Source organism: Aspergillus neoniger, assembly GCF_003184625.1.
Source record: "Aspergillus neoniger CBS 115656 unplaced genomic scaffold BO87scaffold_25, whole genome shotgun sequence".
Classification (NCBI taxonomy): domain Eukaryota; kingdom Fungi; phylum Ascomycota; class Eurotiomycetes; order Eurotiales; family Aspergillaceae; genus Aspergillus; species Aspergillus neoniger.
Window position 1 is genome coordinate 104709 of NW_020291153.1, and position 22691 is coordinate 127399.

A 22691-nucleotide genomic window follows, 5' to 3' on the forward strand; every position below is an offset into this window, starting at 1 on the left:
CAATTCAGGCAACATCGTGCCCTGTGCCTCGAAATTTTAGATGCCGCAGTTCGAGACTCTGACTGTGACTCCGATGTTGACCGTTCATTTCCCCTAGTTGATGGGGCACCGATAAGCCTATTCGTGATGCTTCCGTCGGTCAAGCGTTCGCGACTCCTGCTGCTCCAAGTAAGCAGGCACCCATACTAGTTCTGCCTAAGCCATCCAAGCCCTTCGATCACCTGGGCACATGCCCTGCCAAAATGACGTCTTGCTCACTTTGAACGATGACTGGGTGCATTACAAACCTCATGTTTAGGTTTGTCATCGTTTGTACTCTTGTTCTCTTTTGCACTTTGCTCTTCCTGCTTGATCTTTGACTTTCTTCCTTCCGCTGTTTTTCTTTCCTGTACCGCCCTCGTTTTCCCCGACTTAGTGCTTCCCCGTGCCTATTTTCGGCTTCTCCGATCTCCCGCATGAGGCTCCATGTCATGTGTAGCCAAGACGGCCGACGCTGACTCCCTTCGGCTCCATCTCCAAACCACTAACGAACATCACCCATCACTAGCAACCGGCACTAATGTACTAACGTGTCCGTGTCTGTTCAGAGCTGAATCTCGCTACGAACTAATGGGGGCCTTATCCTGAGGTTCAGCTCTACATGGTGCACCACCTACGGCATTGTCCGTAATAACGGCACAGCAATGGTGCAGCAACTGCGGGGAAGCTTGTCATGGCCAGTTCTAGCTCTCCATGACATATCCGACTAACGATCCTGCCACAGCCATGTACCCTTTTGACGTTTCAACGGGGCCGTTATTCCCGATGATCATCACTCTCCTCAGCTGTAGATGTCAAACTAATTCGTGATCTCACTGTGCATCGGACCATCCTGGCGAAGTCTGGAAGCCTTCACAACAACGGCGCGCCGCATTGCAGGATATCACACGCTCTGAAACAAACTGGAAACCGTCCCGCAGGTCAATCCATACACGTGTCGATATCTACATCGATGTCAGCGGACAAGACCGTCCCGATCAAGCAGGTTCGGCACGTATTGACAAGAATTAGCAGGTTTAAGGTTTAACTCCAGGTAGAAAAATTGTCAGTGACGTGAAAATACCTCAAAGCAGCACAAGACGGGCCGGCTATGAGTCAATCTGGCTGCTAAACATGGCTGCCTTCTGAATGGAATTATCTTGATGAAGACTGTCCCACATTCTCTCGTAGGCATCACATTGGATGGTATGGGGACATCGCGAACGTAGATAGCCCACCCCTTATCGGCACGTGATCTTGCACATGACATCATGACGGAGGTTTGCCCTGTTTGCACATGGTGCCTGTCACGTTCCTGGAAGCCTAACACTGCCAATGCAACCTCTTGCCAACTTCGACTCTGTCCCCCATCGTCGCATATCGCTTCACACGGGCTTGCTTGTCTCGCCATTATCTCGCTCCGTGGAAACTGTATATACTATATGTTAATATGGATACATATGCGGGTTGACTTTCCTGAAACTGGCTAGCTGACTGTTCTCCGATGCGGAGGCGTTTGTAAGCCTTCCACGTTCTGTTTCAAATGGCGCGCCCAGATAGGCGCGTTAATTTAGCGGTTGCCAGGACTATTCCGCCATTTCTATTGTGCGTATGTGTATATGCATGCTATATTGTCACCAAGCCGTTATGCAGTATGTGCCCCCTGAGCCAATGGCTTACATCCGCCGCTAATTGTCCGAATCAGTTGACTACTTGATCCGCCCTCTCCCTAAATATTCCCGAGGCAGTCGAGTTGGCGCTGGCATAGCCATTCTCGTTATCTTCTACGTACTCATCTTCGTCGTTATAATAACATATCTCCGGCTGTTGTATAATATCACCCGCAACCCCGGCTTCCTCCCCCGATCGTCCCCGCCGACGAAGGAACAGCAAGAAACGGAACCGTCGGAACGCCCTCAACGAAGGAAGAGAAAGCACCGGAGGACAAGAACTGCTGAGAAGCCAGATAAGGCGGATATAGACATCGAAAGAGGTGCAGACGGCAACGCTGACAGTGGTGCAATTCCTTTGGATATTACCGGGTTGGAAAGTTTTTATACAAAAGATGTTTTTGTTTGCCAAGAGGATGGGAGACCACTTTATTGCTCGACATGTTGTCGCTACAAGCCGGATAGAGCACATCACTGTCGAGAGGTAGACAGATGTGTGCTTAAGATGGACCACTTTTGTCCTTGGTGAGTTTAATTTCCCAATAGTACTGTACCGGCCTGTGATTAACACTCGATCAGGGTAGGAGGCGTGGTTTCCGAAACATCGTTCAAATTCTTCATACAATTCGTGTTTTATACTCTGATATTCTGCGTATTCAGTCTGATAATATGCGCAACCTTTACGGCAGAGATCATCCAAGATGTGAGAACGAGTCTTCAAATTCTCTATTATGCAACTAACCGTTATCTTTCGCATAGACTGGCGGAGCAAACGTTCACCTTGCCATTGGTATTGGACTGTATGTATCTCAACGTATCATTTAGATTCCCCGGTCGCCTTCTAACTATCAGTAGGAGCTCCCTATTCGGGCTTTTCTCCTTCGGAATGACTATCAGTTCCTTACAGCTCGCGATGTGGAATCTGTCCACAATTGAAAATCTGAACCGTCGGTCTGCAGTCTGGACTCTGGCTATACGCGTGCCAGATCGTATGCTGGCAAGGCTCAACCCCGAGTCACGATGGGCACCCACCTTCCGCACCATAACGTACCCACTGCCACCTGTGCCTCTATCTCCTGAGGCAGCAAGAGATTACCAGCCACCAGAGAAGCAGCATGTCTTTGCCATTCTCCAAACCCTACCTGGCGAAAATCCTTTCGACCTCGGCAGCCCCTTCAAGAATCTCCAACAGGTCCTGGGTTATTCCATCATCGACTGGTTTCTGCCACTCAGACAAAGCCCATGTGCAGATCGCACTACAGGGGACAGCTTCTACGAACTAGGACCGGTAGTGTCCCGCCTGAAAAAGGAGGCCGGACTAAACCCTCCACCCGAACCCCAACCCACTACACAGAATGACACCGAAAGAAAACACAAGCGAAGACGAAGTTCACATAGACAATCGCAAGAGTGACAAATTGGTTAACCCATAGATTTCATCGTTTATTCCATCATATACTAGCGCCCGCATTGACCTTCCCAACCACCCATCCCAGTTTTCCTTATTGCCCTTTATTTTTGTATTTTCTTGAATACCACCAGTCCTTTTGGCTCTCCCGACTGGTGACATTCTCCTTTTGCATACATAAATAGCTTGGGCTCTATTCTATCCATACATAACTAATACAGACTGATACTATCTCACAACAACAATTACCGGTACATGGATAAATAGACAGATAGTTGATAGGAAAGGAATGCAGTGGTATATTCCGATTAGCCCGGAGAATACACCCGCACGTGGCAATAGCCTCACAATTTTCCGTGGCGTAGATTTAACCCCTCCCCGTCTATAGTAGTATCCAGGGATCAAGTTCCTTTAAGTTCCGAAAATCATATGCTATACCCGAACTTTATCTGCACTTCAATCTTGTGATCGCTTTCAGACAGTAGTAGAATAAACAATATTTTATCTCAGGTTGTTATCATAGTATTGACCGTCTTGGCGATTTCCTGGGATGGATCAAATCAAATCCAAGTGACTACATGGGAAGTCCTATAAGGAAGAAGAAGAAGAAGAAGAAGAAAAGCATACTTTAGGAACTAAAGGAAGAGATCGGGGCGATTACTCTAGAGTAGTAACTACTAGTATTTAGTGGTACTGTATGGAGGACACGGGTTTGTTGGGGGTGGAACTCCCGACTAGTTCCGTTATATATATAACTACTTTACTAACTTACTGCCACAGCGAAAACCAGTCGTTAGAGGAATCATTTCGACCCAACTATTGGAGTCACTATTACCACAACTACTAAATGTTTAGTCACAAATTGATTCACATCATGCATAGTAGATTTGTGCAAGATGTAATACGATTGTTGTGAATGATCTGCAAGAATCTATACATGTGCTGCCTAAATCCGTCTCGAGTCGGCAGGCAGATAGGCAGGCAGGCAGCAATGAGGAGGCCTAAACACCACCCACTACAAAGTATAGTTAAGCGTGAACATCAGAACCGAAACCTTAACCTTCCTAAAGTACACGTAGTAAAATGACAAAGCTAGTGTACAGAAACCCGAAATCTATCTAATATACAGGTAACCAGTTGACAAAAACAAGAAGCAAAACCTAAACATGCCCAGACCATCTATCATACATTGTCGAGGATCATCACGCGCAAGGGATATCGAAACTGAGGGTATTCATGATCGTACAAATCGTAAAGGCTGACATATCCATGAGAGTCGTGACTCGTGCGATTAAGGATACACATAGACAGAGGATGGGTCGATGTATCTCAAGCAGCACTGCAGGAAGTGCAACGGGTGTGGGAGTTGCAGCTGGTGCAACGGCCAGAGCTCAGCGACGGGTTGTTCATGTTTTTGCAGTTGCAGCATACCCACCAGCCGGCCATAGAGGGTCTAACGGCTGCGTGGACTATGGTGGTGTTGGCGTTCTGGACTTGGTTGGTCATGGTTGCAAGACTGGGGAACGGTAATGAGATCTTGGGACTGTGGTTGGGAAGGACCGGAGATAGGACCAGCTTGGGGCAAGACAACTAGCCAAGCACAGGAGAAATTGAGAGTGGAGAGGGTCTGTGGAGTGGTTCAAGGGCCCTGAGGTTGTATATAACGGTCCAAGGAAAGCGAGGTGAGTGGAGAAACACTTGAGTTCTTGTTGATAGTCTGAGATTGACTGTGCGATCGAGGACAATGAGATGGAAAGAAATAGTTGAACAGAGACATCGATTACGATGCTTATATGTAGAATCAATTGTAACAACAGATGCGCGAGTTCATGTAACCTTGACAGTCGATGAGTTGTCCAGGCACTGCGGGCGATATACCTGGGCAGACAGTCCCTGCAATTGAGGTGCCCCGGCCTGCATACATCAAAGACGAAGCCAGCAATGTAAAGCTTTTCCGATAAGATAGATGGCATGCGCGGACTCCGAATGGGTCACCTCGTGGTCAGGGACCCAAAGGGTTGGAACGGCCCAGGCACCTGCAGGCAGAATCCTATAGGCATTGCTCCATTGATGCAAGCAGATGGCCCGTTCCCTGGTGCGCTGAGCAACGTCTGTCCCGTGAAAATGGGGCCCAGGGCTGTGCGTGACTAGTAGACGCCTTATCCCAATGCTGCCCCGAAGGATTGAGTTCAGGTATGCGGGCAACAAGTTTCCAGGGCACACTAGGTGGCTTAGCTGGGTCGTGGCTGGTTGCTCCAATAAGAGTGCGTCAGATTCGACGTTCCCAGATGATGACACCTGAAACAGAGGGCCTAGTGAGAAAGAGTCATGAGCAAGTATCCACAATAGATTTGAAGTCGAACGAAGGAAGTGTGTGGCTGGCTACGAGGAGAGAGTAGACCTACGAAGGCGTAGATGTCAGAGTACTATAATCTCGTCAACCCCCAACCCGAAGACGAGCGCAATGAGAAACTCAAGACGACAGACTGCCTAAGGAGGTGTGTGTTACTATGACCTTCACACCACACCCGAAGTGTTTTAGTTCGTTCCCTGGCAGCGTGCTTGAGAGCGCCTGGAGAGGAATTTGCTTCCCCGTCCATTGCAGGATATTGCCAGGGTGCTGAAGGGGCCCGAAACAAATCGCGCACTCCCTTCGCTTGTCCGGTGAAGCAAGTCAAGTAGCACTGGGGTGGATAACAACCGCCGCAAGGACCTTCAACCGACCAGAGCACGCCCGTCCCATTGTTTCAAGGGGGCTAATTTATGCCCGAGGTTATCTGCATCCCTTGGCTTGCAAGAAGCGGGAGACGGGGTGCTAGTTATGGCTCAAAAAGAGGACGAAAATGATCTAACCACCCCGGGAGGGCACAGTGTAGGCAACTTCGGCGGCTGATCAAGGTTGAAGCCGCCCGAGACGTTACGTGGCTCCCAGCGGCGGAACTGGCAGACGCCATTCTCGCAAGGCAGATGTGTGCCGGACTTCCGTCGATAACTTCATGGAAGGCTAGCAGCGCCCATTGGATCGACAGACAGTGATGGTTGAACCATTCTTCTAGAAATTCCGCCCGACTCCACCGGGATGGCCATTCAGAGCCCTTAATCTTACTCGGGCTGGCAGTGGGCTCCATACTGGGGCCACCGAAAGAGTGCCGAATGCCTCAGACTCGTCCGGGATGACATCATCCGCTCCTAGCTTGGCGAGGCGTAACTGAAGAAGGTGGATACGAGGCCACGGATGATTTGCCCGGGCACCCGGGTGGGTGGAGGGCAGCGGTGCTGGAGCGCCTGAGATGGAGCAGGAAAGTCATACAATATCGGCTGTTGAGACCGGACTAATAAAATGGTCTTCAGACTAAGGATATTAGTACACACGGTAAGTAAAGTAATCCGTGAAGAGGGTCTGTGTCTTTACACCACAGACGGAAGATGGCAGAGGGAGGTAGGCAGAGAGTGGGACTGACACAATACTGTAACTGGCGTCATTCTCAGCTGGGGATCACCGACAATGCTTGAAGGGGGTTGACAAAAAGGGCAAGAAAGTCAGAGCCCGTGATACCTATCGACGCCCAGTCTCCAAGCGGGAGACAAAGAAAAGCGAGATCATGATGGACATGATGGGATATGAAATGGGGATGGAAGAGATGCTCCAACCCCAATTAGTCCAATTAGTCAATCAAGGCGGGCTGCTGAGATAAGCCGGTGCGGCTCCCACCCGAAAACCAGCGATTGCGAATCCGTGGTTGGCCAACTGCCATTTCCACAGTTCTGACTAGTACCGAGTAGTATTACTGCATCTACTTACTTTCCTTCCTATTCTCTTCCACACTTCTTTCCTGGACTTACTTACACTACAAACAGACAGTGTTGTATATCAGACAATAATAATTTTGGAGTCCACTGCTCCGGACAAGTACTACTAGTGCTACGAGTGGAGAAATTCATCCTTCCATCGACATTCGTCCGTGTTTCGGAACAATAGTACTGCTTGGAATCCGTGTGCTTCGGATTGGTTTCTGGTGCTTTTTTCTTTTCTCCCCCCTCCGCGCGCATCTTGCGTCACACGTCCTCCGCCTCAGATTCTCGAAGATCGCTTCATCTTCATCTCTTCATCTTCACATCAATCTATCTTCCCCTTCTTCCTCCCCGCACCGAGTGGAATCTCCGGCACTTGCTTTGATCCTTTCATTCTACTCCCTTCTCCTGAATTCCACTGTCCACTGTTTGGTTCCATCAATCAGTGAGCGCCATCCCCTTCAAATATCGCCCTCTATTCCCCCCCTCCGGTTGGTCTGTCCTTTCGGGCATCGGCCTGTCAATCGCTGTCAAATTCCTCCCTTCCGTTTGTTTTTCTTTCTTTCCTTTTTTCTTTTCTGCATCTTTGCCCCTCCCCCTTGCTTATCACGGGGTCATTTTGCCCCTCTGGCATTATTCTTCTTTATCATCTACTGCTCGTCTCGTCGGGTGCCTGAACGGCTTTACACCCAACCAACCCCCACAGACTTTTTATCCTCTCAAAAAGTCCGTCTGTTCATCCACTTCTCTTATCCAAGTCCTCTTTTACTTTTCTTTTCCACCCTCACTGCAAGTTCGGCCTTGGAACCTCCTGCGGAGCTTCTGTTGAACGACTTGCGCTATTCCAACCCCACACTTCCTCGGTCGGAAATAGCGTTTCGCAGCCCATTGTTAATCTGAAGTAGCTGCAAGGGTTCAGGATGGGTCCCGCTGCGCGTTACCGACCCATGTCTCCCAGCGGATCGCGTATGATCGATCCTATGCGGGCCTCCACCGGCACCGTGCAGCTCAGTGCTTCCTACGATCCTTACCACTCTGCCGGCCGTCCGCCATACCCGGGTTACCATGCCGATGTCAACTACGCTTCTTCCTACGAACCTCGCCTGGTGCGAGAACCCCGACTGGAAGCACAACCCATCTCTTCCACAACATACCGAGACCCCGGCCATTCGACCAAGTTGAGGACCGAGTACGCCATCCGACCGCGAGTGCGGAGTAGCACCATGTCTGCGGTGGATCCTCGCTATTCCTCCGGTCGGTATGACACACCTGCATCGCCCTTGTCCCGGGCCTCCCCCGTCATTGTCACCGGTCACCAGCGAACCCCTAGCCCGCGTCGAGACCATGACCGTTACGTTGTACCGGCCTCCTCGCCCCGACACCACCGGCCGCATCATCTCTCCCACATTGATTATGCCAGCGATACTGGGCACTTGGACCCACATGAGGGAGCAAGGCAACGAGTGCCTCATGGTGGATATCCGGTGTACGAGCATAGCCCTCGTTTGCGGTATCCCCCCACTGGCGGTCTCCGGAAAGGCGAGGATATCGACGACTATGATGCTTATTCTTATACCAATGCATCGGAGCAGATGGAAAAAGACTCAATTGCCAGGCTGCGCTACGAGCGAGGAGCTTATCCAAGGAATCGACCACTTAGTCTGACTGGCCTTGATGACCCTCACTTGCTGCCTCGCAAGGAGTCACGAGCTGTCGGGCCTCCTCCGTCTCAGAGAGGCTTTGACAAATTGGACCAAGGCGGCCGTGTGCGGCGTTCCACACACGGCTCCGCTGACAGTGATGTAGATCTGTCGAGTGCCCGGCGGCGGTCCTGGCAGAGGACCCCCGTATCCTTGCACCAAGATGTCGATGAAGGTTACTCTTCTTATAGGGATGAGTACGACCATGGTCCCCATCGCCGACACCGGCGACATGATGACGATGCGAGTAGCCGGCACTCCTATGACGATCGTGCCTCAAGGCGAGCTTCTGCTAAGAGCGCTGCCGCAGCTTCGGGGTCGAGCACCGGCCTAGGAACCGCAGTGCTCGCGAGTGGTTACTCGGACGACTTTGACTATGATCTCTCACCCCGGCCCGACCGTCATCGCTCCCGGGACCGGAGCGCTCGGGATCTGGAGTATAGAAGGCATCACAGTCGATCGCGCAGACCTTCTAGGCGTCGCTCAGGAAGCGAGTCTGATGAGCATACCTCGGATGAAGACCTGAAGAAATACCGGCGCGAGCCATCGGCGCATAGGAAGCCTGATGGCTCGGATGTGTCAGCCAGTGGCAGCGAGCGACCGTCTCATTATTTGACAGTCGATCGCGCCCATCGCCGGCGGTCTCACTCTCGTCACCGCAGCGAAGATTTGCCGCGTCACAAAGAAGCAGATGTCGGCCGCCCAGACGAGCTTCAGAAGTCTGAGCAGGCCACGTCGAGAGATCAGGACCCACCTGCGCCCAAAGGAATCCTGAAGCGTCCCCGTGAGAAGTTCCCGGAGGAGCCCAATCCCGTACGAGAAGGCGTGGCTCCATTGAAAGATGCGCACAAGAAGGGCATCCCTCCTGGGGCCCGGTGGACGAAGATTGACCGACGGCTTGTGAACCCTGCTGCCTTGGAGCTTGGCCGAGAGCGGTATGAGGAGCGAGCGGAGTATGTGATCGTGTTGCGAGTCTTGACCAAGGAGGAAATCCAAGCGTATGCGGTCAAGACGCAGGAAATTCGAGGTAAGTCCCCAGAGCTTCATGGATCACAATGCGTACTAAACAGGTGTGTAGATGCTCGCCGACAAGAGGTCATGAAGGAGCGCCGTCGACGTCGGGAGGAGGACCGTCGCCACGGGCGTAGAGTGGACAGTTCCTCGAGTGATGATGAAGACGAGGATGACGAGGCTGCGACTCCTCTTGCCATCGAGGGTGCGCCTGACACGAAATCGGGGTCCAAGACCTCTACTGAACCCGTTAAAGCAGCAGTATGATCATGTTCTGTCTGTGCATCTTTTTGTTACTATGTTGTTTTTGTTTATTTGGTCATTTCCTCAGTTGCAATACCTCTATTGTTCACGTGATTACATGCTGGTCCAGATCACGAGCCGGGAGGAATAGAGAATGAGTGTACAACAGCGGACCGGCGTTGCTCGGGATTGAAGGAACAGGAATGTATGGTTTATGGCAGTGCCTATTAGACGCAATGACCTGGATGCACGCGCAACCAAACAAGTCAAGCAATTACAATTGGAAGCGTTTGAATTTCAACTGGTTCTACGGCATGTGGTGTACACAATACGGAGTAAGTAGTAAATAGGAAGTAGTATGTGTGCCACTTCATCCACCTTAGAAAGGGAGACAAACCAGAAAAAAGGAAGCAGAAAAGGTAACTCTCTCACATCACTAGCGCGAGATGTCAGTGCAGTGGCAATGCGCGACTTCCCAAAACAGAGAAAGAAAAGAAAATAGCAGACCAAACTATCCTGAGTAGTTAAAGAGCACCCCAAACGGTCTTCTGACTCCGTCCAAGCCCTGGTTACACTTCGTCCTACCTGAGCCTCTTTCCTCAGTGGTTGATCCAAGTTTTCTGCGCGTGTTCAAGGAAAACTACTTACTTACAGCCTAGTAGACAAACTTTTCCCACCTCGTCAATGTGTCATGTCTTGTGTGACCCTTTTCTTCTCTGCCTGGATTGGGTATCATTCTCTCCCTGCCTAGAGTAGCCCTCCTTTTTCTTCTCCTTCTCCCTCTCCCTGTTTGTTCTGTTGTGTGTTTTTGTTTGCTGTGGCAAGTTACCTTTTGTTTCTACTGGCTGGTTGGGTGTCGTGTCCTGTCTGCTGCATGTCATGGCATGGCTGTGTGTAGTTGTATGTGTATGTGTGTCATTTCTTCATTTCTCCCTTTTCCTTTTTCACCGTTTCTTTTTGCTACTACAGTAGGTATTTCCCCTGCGCCACTGGGCAAAACATTACTGTGAATATGGGTGATGAACATAGGTATAGAGCATATCATGTCTTGACTGAGTGAAAGAAAGGGGCTGAAGGCAAACTAAACTCTCTTTAGTCCGGATTACAATACCTCTCTCTTTATAAGTTCTGGTTCTGTGTTTACGTCTATCTGCTTGTTTCCGATGCGCATGTGAACCTGAAACAATAAACAGGAATATTTGGAAATGAAGCATGACGAATCTGCGTGGGGTGGGTTTAGGTCGGGTTGGTTGGAAATTTAATAGTCAATAGTAGACTTCTTCTCTAATTTAATTACTTAGGAGTTACTTAGGAGTTTGAGGAATCGGGTTTGGGCGTGTGCTGTTATTTAGTGATGGGAGGATGTAGTCAGTTTGAAAGTGAAGTATTGTAGTCCACTGGGGCTTTGATTGCGTCGGGAGAAATGATGGGATACCTGTCAGGTTGATGTAAGTAGATGTCATGGCATGTTTCATTCGTCGGCCGATGACTGCATTTATGCTTTGCTTCAAGTCTTGAAAGTATTATAGTATAGATGGCGATGTAGTGGTTGGTGTGCTAAGGGTATACTATGTCATGTCATTGCCACCTGATCGTTGATTGGGGAGGTGGTCGCAGGACTCGGATAAAATAGGACGAATGAGGGATGAAATCATAGTAACTATCTTTCTAAGTACCTGTCTATCTATCGATCATATGTACATACACCCTTCATACAAATAATGCATGCGCATCCATCTACGCATCACAGAAGGATAGATAGATACATAATCCAGACAGACAGACAGACAGACAGACAGACAGAAGAAACTCAATCAGCCAAAAGTCACTCCCACCATTCAACATCCAACAAAGATAAGTAGAGCAAGCAAGTGTATACGTACCTCAATAATAGATAATACTAACCATATAATATGACTTCAGTGGCGTCCTCAGTTTTCTTTTCGCCGAACAAAGCCCTCCCAAGGCAACCCGAGCAAACAATCAATCAAGCAAGCAAGTAGGCAAGCGGGCGGCGCCTCACCTCTTCTCTTCCCCAACCACACCAAATCAAACAGATCTGGTCAGCTTAGTAGCCCGTCAGTTCAGACAAGACAGGTTTCCGTGTTCTATTTCTTTCTCAGGACATAATGTCCCATGATCAGAAAGGAGAATATTCCGGACAAAGCAATAAAATCAAATAACGGGCTTGAGTGATTGAGTTTATGTGTTATCCGGCTGGTTTGGAAGTGCGGGAAAAAGAGGAAGAGAAAGAATGGATGAAACGAGGAAGGTTTGGTGGTTTGTTTGTTTTCTTGGGTGGGTAGAAGAGGAGAGGTGAGTGCGTATGTAGACAGATAGGAGTATCTGCCACTGCCAGTGTGATGCGGTTCAGTTAGTCCCCTAGAGACAAATAGGAAGGTAGGTAAATGGGCTCTCTCTGTCTGCCTTGTGGGGTGATGAGGGGGTAGAGTAGTATATGGGTGATAATATGCCTCACTCTATAGTGAGTGGTTTAGTAACAAAGTATCTCGTTGGATTTGGCTAATCTAGTAGGGAGAGACATGTTGGCTCAGGACATAATCTCATAGGTTGGTGGGTTATATTGGGATGAGGTGATTAAATGAGTTAGTTAGTTGACCTCCACCGTAAGGCTCTCTCCTATATGCATGGGTGGGATAATAGAATGGTTCTACTATTACGATTACGATTACTATACTATACTATACTACCACACATATACATAATCTATCTAGGTTTTCAGATGTGATGTGTAATGGGGTACGTAGGGCTGCTTCTGCCACAATTAATCAGTAAGACAAGTCTTAGTATCTCGAATTAGAGGAACCCATATAACTACAGACACCGGACTACCTTCACCATCAAAGTATATACCTTGGTAACAATCAATACCTACAGTAAGTAACAACCCAGTCCTGCACCAGGAAAAACAAGTAAGCAAGCAAGCAAGCAAGTAGAACCGTTCCCAACGCTTCTGCATCATTGTTTCATTTGGCAGCAACAAGAGAAGTAAGAAAAAAAAAGCGCATGTCGTCCCGAGTCACCCGAGTTAGAGTTTCCGCTGCGCCAGATCGAGTTTTTGAGAAAAGGATAAGGGAAAGTAAGGGTAAAAAGGTTGATTTGCTTTGTTTCGTGTGCTCGGATATGCCATGCCATGCTATGCCGTGTGCCATGTCAGGTACGGAGTACACTTTGCTGTATGTATGTAAATATGTATTTGGTTTACGAACTACTTGAGGGCCAGTTAGTAGTATAACTACGAACTACTTTGTAGTAAAGTAAATAGTATCTGGTCTAGATGGGTTGATAGAAATCCCTAGTATCCCCTGACTACTGATACAACTAACCAGATCACTAGCTAGTAAGTAATAAATATAATTTCATCTGAAATAGACGATCTAGACAGGCGTCCATGTACGTACGTGCCTCAAATTGTCCTAAGCAAAAATGCAATTTCCACTACCTACGGGATGATGATGATGAGCAACCAAACAAAAAAGTTAAGAAAAAAAAAAGGCTCGGGAAAATCCACATCGCGAGGATGGCCGACAATCACCCGTTATTAGCTGCCGTCAGTGCGTGGGAAAGAAAGAAAAAAAAAAAAAAAAAAAAAGGGAAAGGGAAGGGCGCGAGACAGAGTCAAGAGAGGGAAATTAGACAAAGAAGCTTCCACTTCACACCCCCTCCCTACAAGCTTAGAACATAGCTAGACTCACCACCAAATATCCAAACTAACTAACTACTAGATAGGTTTAAGTCCACTTTAGTTTAGTCCGCAAGTCTAGGTTACATACCTATCGTTGGGCACGAAAAAAAATAAGAAAGTAAAAGAAAAATTAACCAACGGCAACGAATCACAGCACATCAATTTAATTAGGACCTACATGCCCTATGTACCTAGTCATGCAGGCTGTCAGGCTGGAGAGGAGGGGTGAGTGATTGAGTGGTATTGTGTGTGTATGTGTGTGGAAAAAATGCAGGTGTGTGTGCGTGTGTGTGGTAGCTTACGGATAAGTTAGTTAGTTAGTGTTAGTTCGAGAAGATGAATCAATCCCATTCATTTCATTTCCCCCTCCCCTCTCCAATTCCATCTCCATCTTCCCCTCCGATCAACAGTTAGTAGTCCCGTCTGGACCCGGCGTGACATCCTTCTGTTTGTGATCATGATGGTCACCACTACTTATTGACCTCTGTATTCTTTTTTTATTTTATATTTTTTTTTACCCTTCTTAGTCATTAGCTAAAAATAACCCTCTCATCTATCTACTAGCTGAATAGTACCAACTACTTAGCGAGTAACAAACTAACTAGTTAGTTCCCTACACACACACATCCAGACTCTCAATTTCCCATGGATTGTTCAATGTTGCTCCATCTTCGGCGGCGTCGGATGGTGGGGCCGGAACACCAGACAACAACAACCACCACCACTACCACTACTACTTATAGTTTAGTCCGGAGGAAGAGGGCATGAGTCGTTGGGCCACTGGCTGGCTGCTGCGCCGGCGGCGGCCAGCCCTTTAGGGCTCAGATCACATGTTTCTGTTCTTTACTTACCTTACCGGACTAAAATCTGACAGCTATGTTGTATTTATGTATGGCATTGTATTGTTTGTTCGTTACATTCCACATGGGAGGGAGAGAGAATATGTGTGGGAGAGTTAGTAGTTATACTAGGTCGAAATAGGCAAAAAGATAGAGGACCTTCTCTCTATGCCAATTAAGATTCAAAGAAGGACTTGTCTACAAGTATGTATGGTGAATAGCACCCTCCCGTAGATAGGCTGAATCCTCCTTCAACCACTTACGTATGTCCAATTTAACGCGGAGATTGTTGCTTGCTTGATTGCTTGCTTTGCTGAATATCCGCCCGACGGGACATACCCATTGGGGGTGAAGTAATCTGGAAGCCTAGATTTGTGTTCTGGGTTTGGGTTCAGTTTGTTCTGGTGATGGGAGGGAGCAAACATCTGTCATCCTTGGGAGTTATTTGACAAAGTTGAATCAAGAATTCATACGGGATCATTATTAACAGTGTAAATATAAGCAATTTAAAGAAGCATTACTACTATGTACTTATACTAGAAAGAGACAAAAGCTACACCTCCGTAACCAAACAAGTAAGCAAGCAAGCAATCTACGGGCGGCTCTTAGCTAACTACCTACCTACCCATTTCCTCCGTAGACTTCAAAACCCGGCCCCGTCATTCCATCCATCCATCCATCCGTCTGCTTGCTTGCTTGCCCGGTGCGGAGAAAATAACCCCCTCCTGTCATCTCAGCATCCTGTCATGCGTGGTTGGACAAGGTTGATATTATCGGGGGGTCTGGATTGGAGGAAAGGGAGGGAATTACATAAGGGGTGTGGGAGGGCAGATTTGAGTAGTGATCGGCATGTAGGGTGACATTCGTGGGAGTTAAGTACTATGATGATGGCTGTTGTTTTGATTGTTTGATTTGATTGTATGTATGTATGTGTTGGTTTGGGTATTGGGTGTTACGTTACGATGGTTATGTTTGATGGGTTTTGAATCGGGTGTTTGGTGTGCGATTGTTTGATTAATTAGGGAGATTGTTTGAGGTAGCTACTTGTAGGAGGTTATGAGTATAGTCTTATTATTTGGACTGACAAGATGATCTTCTATCTAATGGAGGAAATCTATATGTGTCGTAGATGAAACAAATGAGACAGACCTCCGGCCGAAGTATCTTCCCCAGATACAGAGAATAAATAACTATGCAGTACATACAGGTGAATAACTCGGTTTAAAACCCAGCGCTGTGCAGTAGTAAGTATAGTCAGTGACAAGACAGCACGCATACATACATACATACAGTTACTTACCTAGCTACATACATCGGATGTAAGTCCACGGTCGAATATCGGACATTTAAGCTTCCCGAAGTTCAAAGAAAAGGAAATGCAACTATATTATTCTACTTATGAAGAAAGGGGTCAAAACATCGAACCATGGTTCATAACCCCCATCTGATTTCAAATCAGGGTAACCATGGAGCGAAGAAAATGAAAATGAAATACGTGGGCGCGAAATGTATTGGGTGACTTTTCTTTGTTCTTCTTCAATTTGGTTTTTTGCTGGCGCTGCCTTGCATCTCCTGCCAAGATGGGTCCAGCCGGTTGTTGATCGGGATTGTTTTGTCCATTCTTTTCTCTCTCTCCATGGGGTAACTGCCTGACATGGGGGGAGGTTTCGCACTACTATCTTAGTAGATACTCTGTTGGTAGATGGTGTATGCATGTCTTGGTGTATCAACTACGAGCTTGGTGGTGGAGTGGATGGACATTGCTCACTGCTCAGGTACGGCCATCAAAAAGTCTAGGTCGCTCGAATCGATACATCCCACACACCTTCATCCACTTTCTAGTCTAGATACCTCACGGACTATCGGACTAGATACAAGGGAGATTTAGTGTCAGAAAAAAGAAAACAAATAATAATAAAATAAAAAGAGGTGATGCCCTACGTATTAGAGCGGCAGACCCACTCACACATGATATAATTACTCGACACGCCAAAGTTAGTAATGGTAGTCCCCCAACGGCGACTCGACCCTCGTAAGTTCGTTCGTTCGTTTTAAAAGAATTCTGCATCAAGCTAGACCAGCGTTGTTCTGGACGTTGCAGGATGATGTTATAATTACTTTTTTCTCCCTTTTTGCTTTTCGACGACTCGGCCTTCAACAAATTGAGGGTGGGAGCTGGTAGGTTGTAACGGGTGGAGTCGGACTGCGGGGCAAACATGGTGATTGCTGGCCCGTCGTGCTATTATTTACCGGTTCAAAGATCTCCGTTGCGATATTTTGATGGCTATAATATTGGCTGATATTACTTTAGCCATCGGGGGATGATGGAGACATGACATCGCCATTACATAAGGGTTCATGTAATAAACAAGATCAAGATCAGAGGCAGAAAAAGCATACTACTTACCTTGCAACCCGCACACTCCAAATTAAGAGGCACATCCATCAACTGCTGCACTCGAGATTTTCCATCCGTGCTCCGTACATAAGGCGGAGAGGGTGTCTTGACGGCACAGACACTTATGCATGCTAGGGAGCTGATCCATCCAGGTATCCTTGTAGAAGACTACTTTGACAAGCTCACTATCCGTAGATAGTTGATCTGTCGGACAAGGATTGTTCTTAGTACAGTCGTTAAGAGCAGCGGCCAACCTGATGTGCATACGGCCCCCAGTTGCCGATCACCACCTGAAGCATGCTAGCCATGATAATAATTAAGTGGGAAGGGAAACGAGCCAGAACGGGTCCCACCGCAGCTGGATGCGTCTTTTTCTTTTGTTTTTGCTTTCTGAAGGTGAGAGAGTTATGGAGAAGATTGATGCGGCGCAGTGATTGCGCGCTAACTTTTCAAAATGGGAGGTTCGAGAAACACATGCTAGTCTAGTACAAGGAGAGAGTTAGAGACAGCCAGACAAGCTTCGCATAACCTGCCTACTTAATACTGGGGAACAGAATTCGTAGGCTGTCGTGTCGTGTTCCTCCACATCCACTACCATTGGTAGGCAGTAAGTACTTGCGGTAGCGCAAGCGCCGGAGTTGACCTCCGTCTCAAGCGAGCTCAGCTCGACGGGCACCAACCACTACTGCGTACGGACTTTACTCCGTAGAACCAGACCGTGGTTCAATTCAACCTGTAAAGTGTGAACAACTTGCTGTGTCGGCTCTTACTGCTTGGTTCTATAATAATAAACACCTCACTTTCCCCCCAGTCGATCCGATGATATCAAAGGGAAAAATTGGGTGATCCACCCAGGGGTTCTGATTCCCTGTCGGAGTCGGAAACGGAGCCCCCCGTGATTCGGGCTGAAAGTGGACTCCCATTTTAGTTCCTGTTTTGCGATCTCAGTGTGGCTCCGCTTTTGTTCCCTGGCACCCAACCTGCCTTTCCTTGGTTTCGTTATCGGTTTCAGCTGGAAACCTTCTGTTCCATCTGCTAGTCCACAGCACTATGAGTAGACTACGACAAAGTATGTGGATGTCATGAGAGACATGAAGCAATTGGGCCCGACGGGTTCCCCGATGTTGCCGTGCTCCCGAGAGAGGCATTGATTCTAGATTCTTGTTTCATGGAAGTACTTAGGTTCGTTCGTGCGATCTTCTTCCGAGGAGAAATACGAGGTTTCACCGCCCTGATCGAACCAGTCGTCGGTCCTTCGAACAGGTAAACCTTCAACTAGTAAGTATGGAGTAGTGAGTAGTTATCTCGACCTGTCGGAAGGTGTCGCAGCTCGAACTCAACCTCACCCATCTCGCATCGATGGCTCCATACCCCCTTTATCTAACCTACACCTACCAAACAAACTTCGAGGACCTGCCTTTCCTCCGACTACCATCCAGTTAGTCCCGCGCACTGGGGCTACCGTACCTAATCTATTCAAAGTTCCCACCCTCTAATCGACACGCCTGAATTCTCCCGAGCACGGCCTCCCGATAGGACCCATTCAAAGAAGCCGCTTGTTGGACTACTCGGTGACGGTAAGTAGGCGATGATTGTGGCGGTCGCGAGGTCTGGTGACTGCAGAGCCTACCACCAATTGTAGATCAGGCAATGGCTGAGACGCGATGAGTAAAGTCTCTACAAAGAGAGTCTCACTCATCGCCATCCAACGTATCCAATATGGTTCAGCATCAGGTACGCGGAGCACCATCAACCGCCCAATGCTGGATTGGATTCGTAACCCTCCGGTCGTCACATCGCCCGGCTCCGCGCCCCAATCATTCGCCAAAGCTTCACTCCGCTCCTTCCCCTCTTTTGTACCTGCTTAGGTTCCATCGCAAGCTCGGTGCTACTTACTTGGTCCAAAGTCTCGAGTCTCGACAATGGTTGTTCAGATGGGTCTAACGTCGCAGTATCCGTACTACTCACCTACTCGTGGTAGTTCTGGAACTGTCCTTTCCAGAGCGATTACTTAGCGAGGTATAGTAGTATTTTCCGGGGCCGAGAAAAGAGACCAATCAGAAGAAACAACTCCTGTCATCAGGAGAGTAGCAGCAAAAAGAGGGGATATGGTTGGAAATGAAGGCTAGAATCAGAAAAGGCAAGTCAAAATAGTAGTAGTAAAGTGAGACAGGAAAGAAGCACGAAATGAAGAGCGAGAAGGCGGAGACCAGGAGAGCGACCGGGGGGTCACGGAACTACCACATAGTGCGAACGCGGACTTTAGCACCCTGCATCGATCACAACGAGCAATGCCAATGACAGGGAAGGAGGAGGTCTGACACCGTTGCTTGCGTTCAGCCCAAGGACTCCACCAACCCGACGCTAAAGGCAGCTAAGGTGGTGAGCATGCCACACACATGGCTTCCTGGAGGGTGAGATTTGCGACTGGGCGGCGCAGCAACTCAGCGTTTGCGAACTTGTCCGAAAGAGGGAGAGCTTGGATTACGACGACCTTTTCCACTAATCCCCGTCTGGTAAGTCTCCTGTGTCCCTTTTCGGTTCTCTGAGGGAGGAGACGACACCAGCTACCCACTCAGCAATCTTAGTATTCCTGCGATGGCGTCAATGATATGTTATGGCCCGAACCGACGGGCTAACAGTGGATTGAGTGGACGGAGGATGAGGAGAAGACGGAGCAACAACAGCAGCAGTAGCAGCATGTTAGAGACCAAAGCTGAGTTGGAGCTCCCCACAAGCTACACCAGGTCCGGATCCGACCCCTCCTTTGTTGGTTCTCCACGTACTCCGTGCTCGACAGCTAGGGGAGGTGAAATCAAAGAAAGTGGTGCTTCGACGATTCTAGCCTCCCGGAGAGCAACTAAAGCAAACTGGCCAGATAAGTCAAGTTACTTTCTTTTCCCAGCCACACTGTTACAGCGCGATTCTTCTGGCCCATGCCCGCCAGAAAATGGGGTTTCCGCTGTTCTTTTCCTGTTCGAGAAAAGCATAAGAATGTCCTCGTGCACCCACTCCCATGTGAACTTTGAATCGGACGGCATAGAAGGGCCTCCCGTTATGTTTGTCTCGGATGATATGTTTAAAAGGGGGACCGGCCGATGCTGTGTCCGCAGCAGCACCACCACCAGCACCACCACCAACAATGGGAAGGTTTACCACTTCCTCGACGTGCAGGAGCTAAAGTAAGCATGCCGTGTACTTTGCTGCAGCCAGACTGCAACTGTTGGGACGCCTTTTGTCCGATGGGTACAGTGGTGAACTACCACCTCTGTGCGGCGTAGTAGATGAAGGGGACTAGCTACCACCCAATCGCCAAGTCCCACTAACGGTGGAGCTGCCGTCTGATTGCACGGAAGCCTCAGTGGAGCTGTCCCGTGAATTCTGGCAGGCTGACTGAATGAGCGTCCCCAGCTGAGTATGGAGAGAAGGAGAGAAAGAAAATTTGGGCCGCGCCCCGTCAACGAGAATCAAATCATGACCCTTCCTTACGATAAATAAAGTCGTGTTGTGGCCACGGCCCCGTCGGCCAATCCGGGGCGTACCGGCTCCTCCTGGCCATGGACACTGCACTTGGCTTCAAGGATGATTTCGATCGCCCAAGGGTAAGAGTAGGTTCATCACTTCTCAACGTATGAAGGTGTCTTGGGAAGCATGATGCAGGAAGCTAGTCGCCGGGAAGCGGCAGGATCAGGAGCCCACCAAAGTGCCAATGATGATTGATCGGCCGCTTTCCAGCTCAAGAGCTGGGGTTACACCGTCATTACTCTCCTTTCAGCAGCATCATCAGCAGCAGCAGAATCATCATCATCATCCGCATGAGAAGGGTGAGTAATAAAATATTCGACCGGACACCGTTAGGCTGTCTCAAGTTTATTTGAATCGGGCCGAGGAGGGACGGATAGGATTGGACGGTTAATGACAGCATCAGTTCGCAAACTGCCAAACTTTCGTCATCCCGAAGAGAGAAAGGGAAGAACAATTAAAATAGGAAAAAGAAAAAAATATGAAGAGAGTAAAAAATGAAGCAAACGTGAATCTGATGGGGCGTACGGGATACCTCAAATGCCACTGGTCTTTGTGTGTATGTGTGGTGGTGGTAGGAGTAGGAGTTGATCTTGATTGATGGGGGGCTCGGGAGGGGTGCCATTCGTTGAGTGGCGCCAGCAGCAAGTCAGATCGGTCGTTCTCATACCGGAGTGTAACCAGATCGAGTCGCGTATTCCGTATTATTGACTGGATGTCCCGCGAACGAAGAAAAACAGGCAGACAGATGGGGTTAAAATTCTCGGAGAGGAAACAAATGGCGAATGAAATTGACAGATTAAGATTGTGAAAAAGGGAAAAGGAAAATCAAAACAGAAAATAGGCCGCGATGTTGACTGAACCGGAATTATTCAATAAAGAGGGATATCAAACAAACAGTCTGGAACAATTTAACCCATATCAGCAAACGCTGACAACGGCAACGACGAAAATAACGTCCTCCATGACACGATCATCAGCACTATCGCGGGATCAATAGATGGCTAGAGCTGTGGTGAATGGGCCGATCCATCGAGTCAGCGTCACAGGCCATGTCTACTAAGTGGAGTTGGGCTGGGCTATTCAGGGCATGGCGATTATGGTTTGTCAATCCAGGGTGCCATTTTAGCAGCTTTATCAATAACGATCACCATTGTGAGCTCTGAACTATGACTCTTCAAGCATGGCCAGGGGGTAGTCGGCCATATCCTAGGCAGCGACTCGTGTGGGTGGGAATCAAACTCTTACCCGGTGGTACCTGGATTGAATCTCTGAGAGATCCCACTCCGATGGTGGACTCGACCAAGTGGTTCTCCCAAATCCATGATATCCAGTTATTTCCCGAGGACGAAGATTATACTTCGCTTCTATAACAAGATGTTTGGACGGTGCCGTTCAATCCGACTACCTACCCATCAGACTAACAACGGCTACTGTACTGTGCCTAATCCTCCCGGCGCCAATCTTCATTAATCCAGACCATCCATTTTCTGCCCTTTCCTTTCAAACCTAAAAACACCTGTGTGGGTATTGGAGCCCAACATGCCAATGGGAAATTTTCTTTTTCTACCTGTTTCCTTTTTTCCCCAATTGTTTTCTTGCCTTTTTTATTTTTCCCGTTTTCCCTTTTCGTCCAACACTAATCATTATCCTCGACAATGTGAATGCCTTTTTCCCTTCATGCTTTTACTTCGAGATTTTTTTTTTTTTTTTTTTTTTTTATTTTTCTTTTTTTTTTTTTTTTTTTTTTGTATTAGCAGAGACAGCAGCTCCAAGATGACTGGCCAAATGACTCAAGATAGCGTTGACTGGGCGAAGTTAATGCAAAGAAGAAAAAGGAAAATGCCAACGAAGAAAAGAAAAAGAAAATGACAGCTGATTAATAATCCCGGCCAACACGATCTGTCACGGCCATATTGACACTCACCCGGCCGGATGCACACACACCCGCACACCCACTCTGCTCTTAGGGTGGTGTGGGTGGCAGGTGCTTGCTTCTTACCTACTACCAAGTAGGTAAAAGTAGCTGCATGTTCTCCCTCCACTGCCCATGCCTCCTAAGTGGCAGCTCGCAAGCCACGATTGTCACAGTAATTCCATGAGATTATTTCCCGGCCTGTTATAATTAGTCGTCTGCAGCATGATAGGCTAGAGAAGCCATGCGGATTATCACTGACCATATACCACTTACTCTCTGTACATACACCGTTCGACACTCGGTTGATCAGTAGATACTTCTCCAGACCTAACCACCAACTGCTCCCTTTTTGGATCACCGTTCTCACTGGCGCATTAGTCTCCGATCCATTTCTGGTCGTCACAATCTCAAGTACAAAAACGCAAGCGAAACAACGGAACCCCATCTGCTTGACCTTCTCAAAGTT

The 22691-nt window shown here is 48.3% G+C and overlaps 5 protein-coding genes across 5 annotated transcripts; 4 read left to right on the plus strand and 1 right to left on the minus strand.

Annotated features, from left to right (window-relative positions):
- Positions 1 to 1382: 1382 nt before the first annotated feature.
- Positions 1383 to 3351, plus strand: BO87DRAFT_338955 (DHHC family palmitoyltransferase). The gene is made up of 5 exons (XM_025620609.1): positions 1383 to 1670; positions 1724 to 2213; positions 2268 to 2391; positions 2448 to 2488; positions 2544 to 3351. Exons 1-5 carry the CDS (start codon positions 1562 to 1564, stop codon positions 3100 to 3102), a joined length of 1323 nt encoding a protein of 440 aa, XP_025477581.1. The 5' UTR covers positions 1383 to 1561; the 3' UTR covers positions 3103 to 3351.
- Positions 3352 to 4504: 1153 nt separating this feature from the next.
- Positions 4505 to 5057, plus strand: BO87DRAFT_313388 (uncharacterized protein; the record flags this gene model as incomplete). The annotated part of the gene is made up of 3 exons (XM_025619616.1): positions 4505 to 4622; positions 4654 to 4730; positions 4941 to 5057. The coding sequence occupies 3 exons, from the start codon at positions 4505 to 4507 to the stop codon at positions 5055 to 5057; spliced, it is 312 nt and encodes a 103-aa protein (XP_025477582.1).
- A 2751-nt stretch (positions 5058 to 7808) lies between these two features.
- Positions 7809 to 10501, plus strand: BO87DRAFT_388509 (uncharacterized protein; the record flags this gene model as incomplete). Its single annotated transcript, XM_025624862.1, has 5 exons — positions 7809 to 9615; positions 9667 to 9860; positions 10064 to 10177; positions 10226 to 10261; positions 10367 to 10501. The coding sequence occupies 5 exons, from the start codon at positions 7809 to 7811 to the stop codon at positions 10499 to 10501; spliced, it is 2286 nt and encodes a 761-aa protein (XP_025477583.1).
- On the minus strand, positions 10417 to 11186 carry BO87DRAFT_378398 (uncharacterized protein). The gene is made up of 2 exons (XM_025623786.1): positions 10939 to 11186; positions 10417 to 10871 (listed from the first exon to the last, which is right to left on the minus strand). The coding sequence occupies exon 2, from the start codon at positions 10721 to 10723 to the stop codon at positions 10532 to 10534; it is 192 nt and encodes a 63-aa protein (XP_025477584.1). The 5' UTR covers positions 10724 to 10871; positions 10939 to 11186; the 3' UTR covers positions 10417 to 10531.
- Positions 11187 to 19485: 8299 nt separating this feature from the next.
- Positions 19486 to 19971, plus strand: BO87DRAFT_427913 (uncharacterized protein; the record flags this gene model as incomplete). The annotated part of the gene is made up of 1 exon (XM_025627428.1): positions 19486 to 19971. One exon carries the CDS (start codon positions 19486 to 19488, stop codon positions 19969 to 19971), a length of 486 nt encoding a protein of 161 aa, XP_025477585.1.
- Positions 19972 to 22691: the final 2720 nt, after the last annotated feature.

Excerpts from the sequence above, each read along its gene's own strand:
- BO87DRAFT_378398 (XM_025623786.1), bottom strand. The coding sequence starts at position 10,723 with ATGACATGCAGCAGACAGGACACGACACCCAACCAGCCAGTAGAAACA.
- BO87DRAFT_338955 (XM_025620609.1), top strand. The coding sequence starts at position 1,562 with ATGGCGCGCCCAGATAGGCGCGTTAATTTAGCGGTTGCCAGGACTATT. Across the intron at positions 1,671-1,723 it reads TGTCACCAAGCCGTTATGCA|TTGACTACTTGATCCGCCCT; the intron begins GTATGTGCCCCC and ends TGTCCGAATCAG. Across the intron at positions 2,214-2,267 it reads ATGGACCACTTTTGTCCTTG|GGTAGGAGGCGTGGTTTCCG; the intron begins GTGAGTTTAATT and ends ACACTCGATCAG.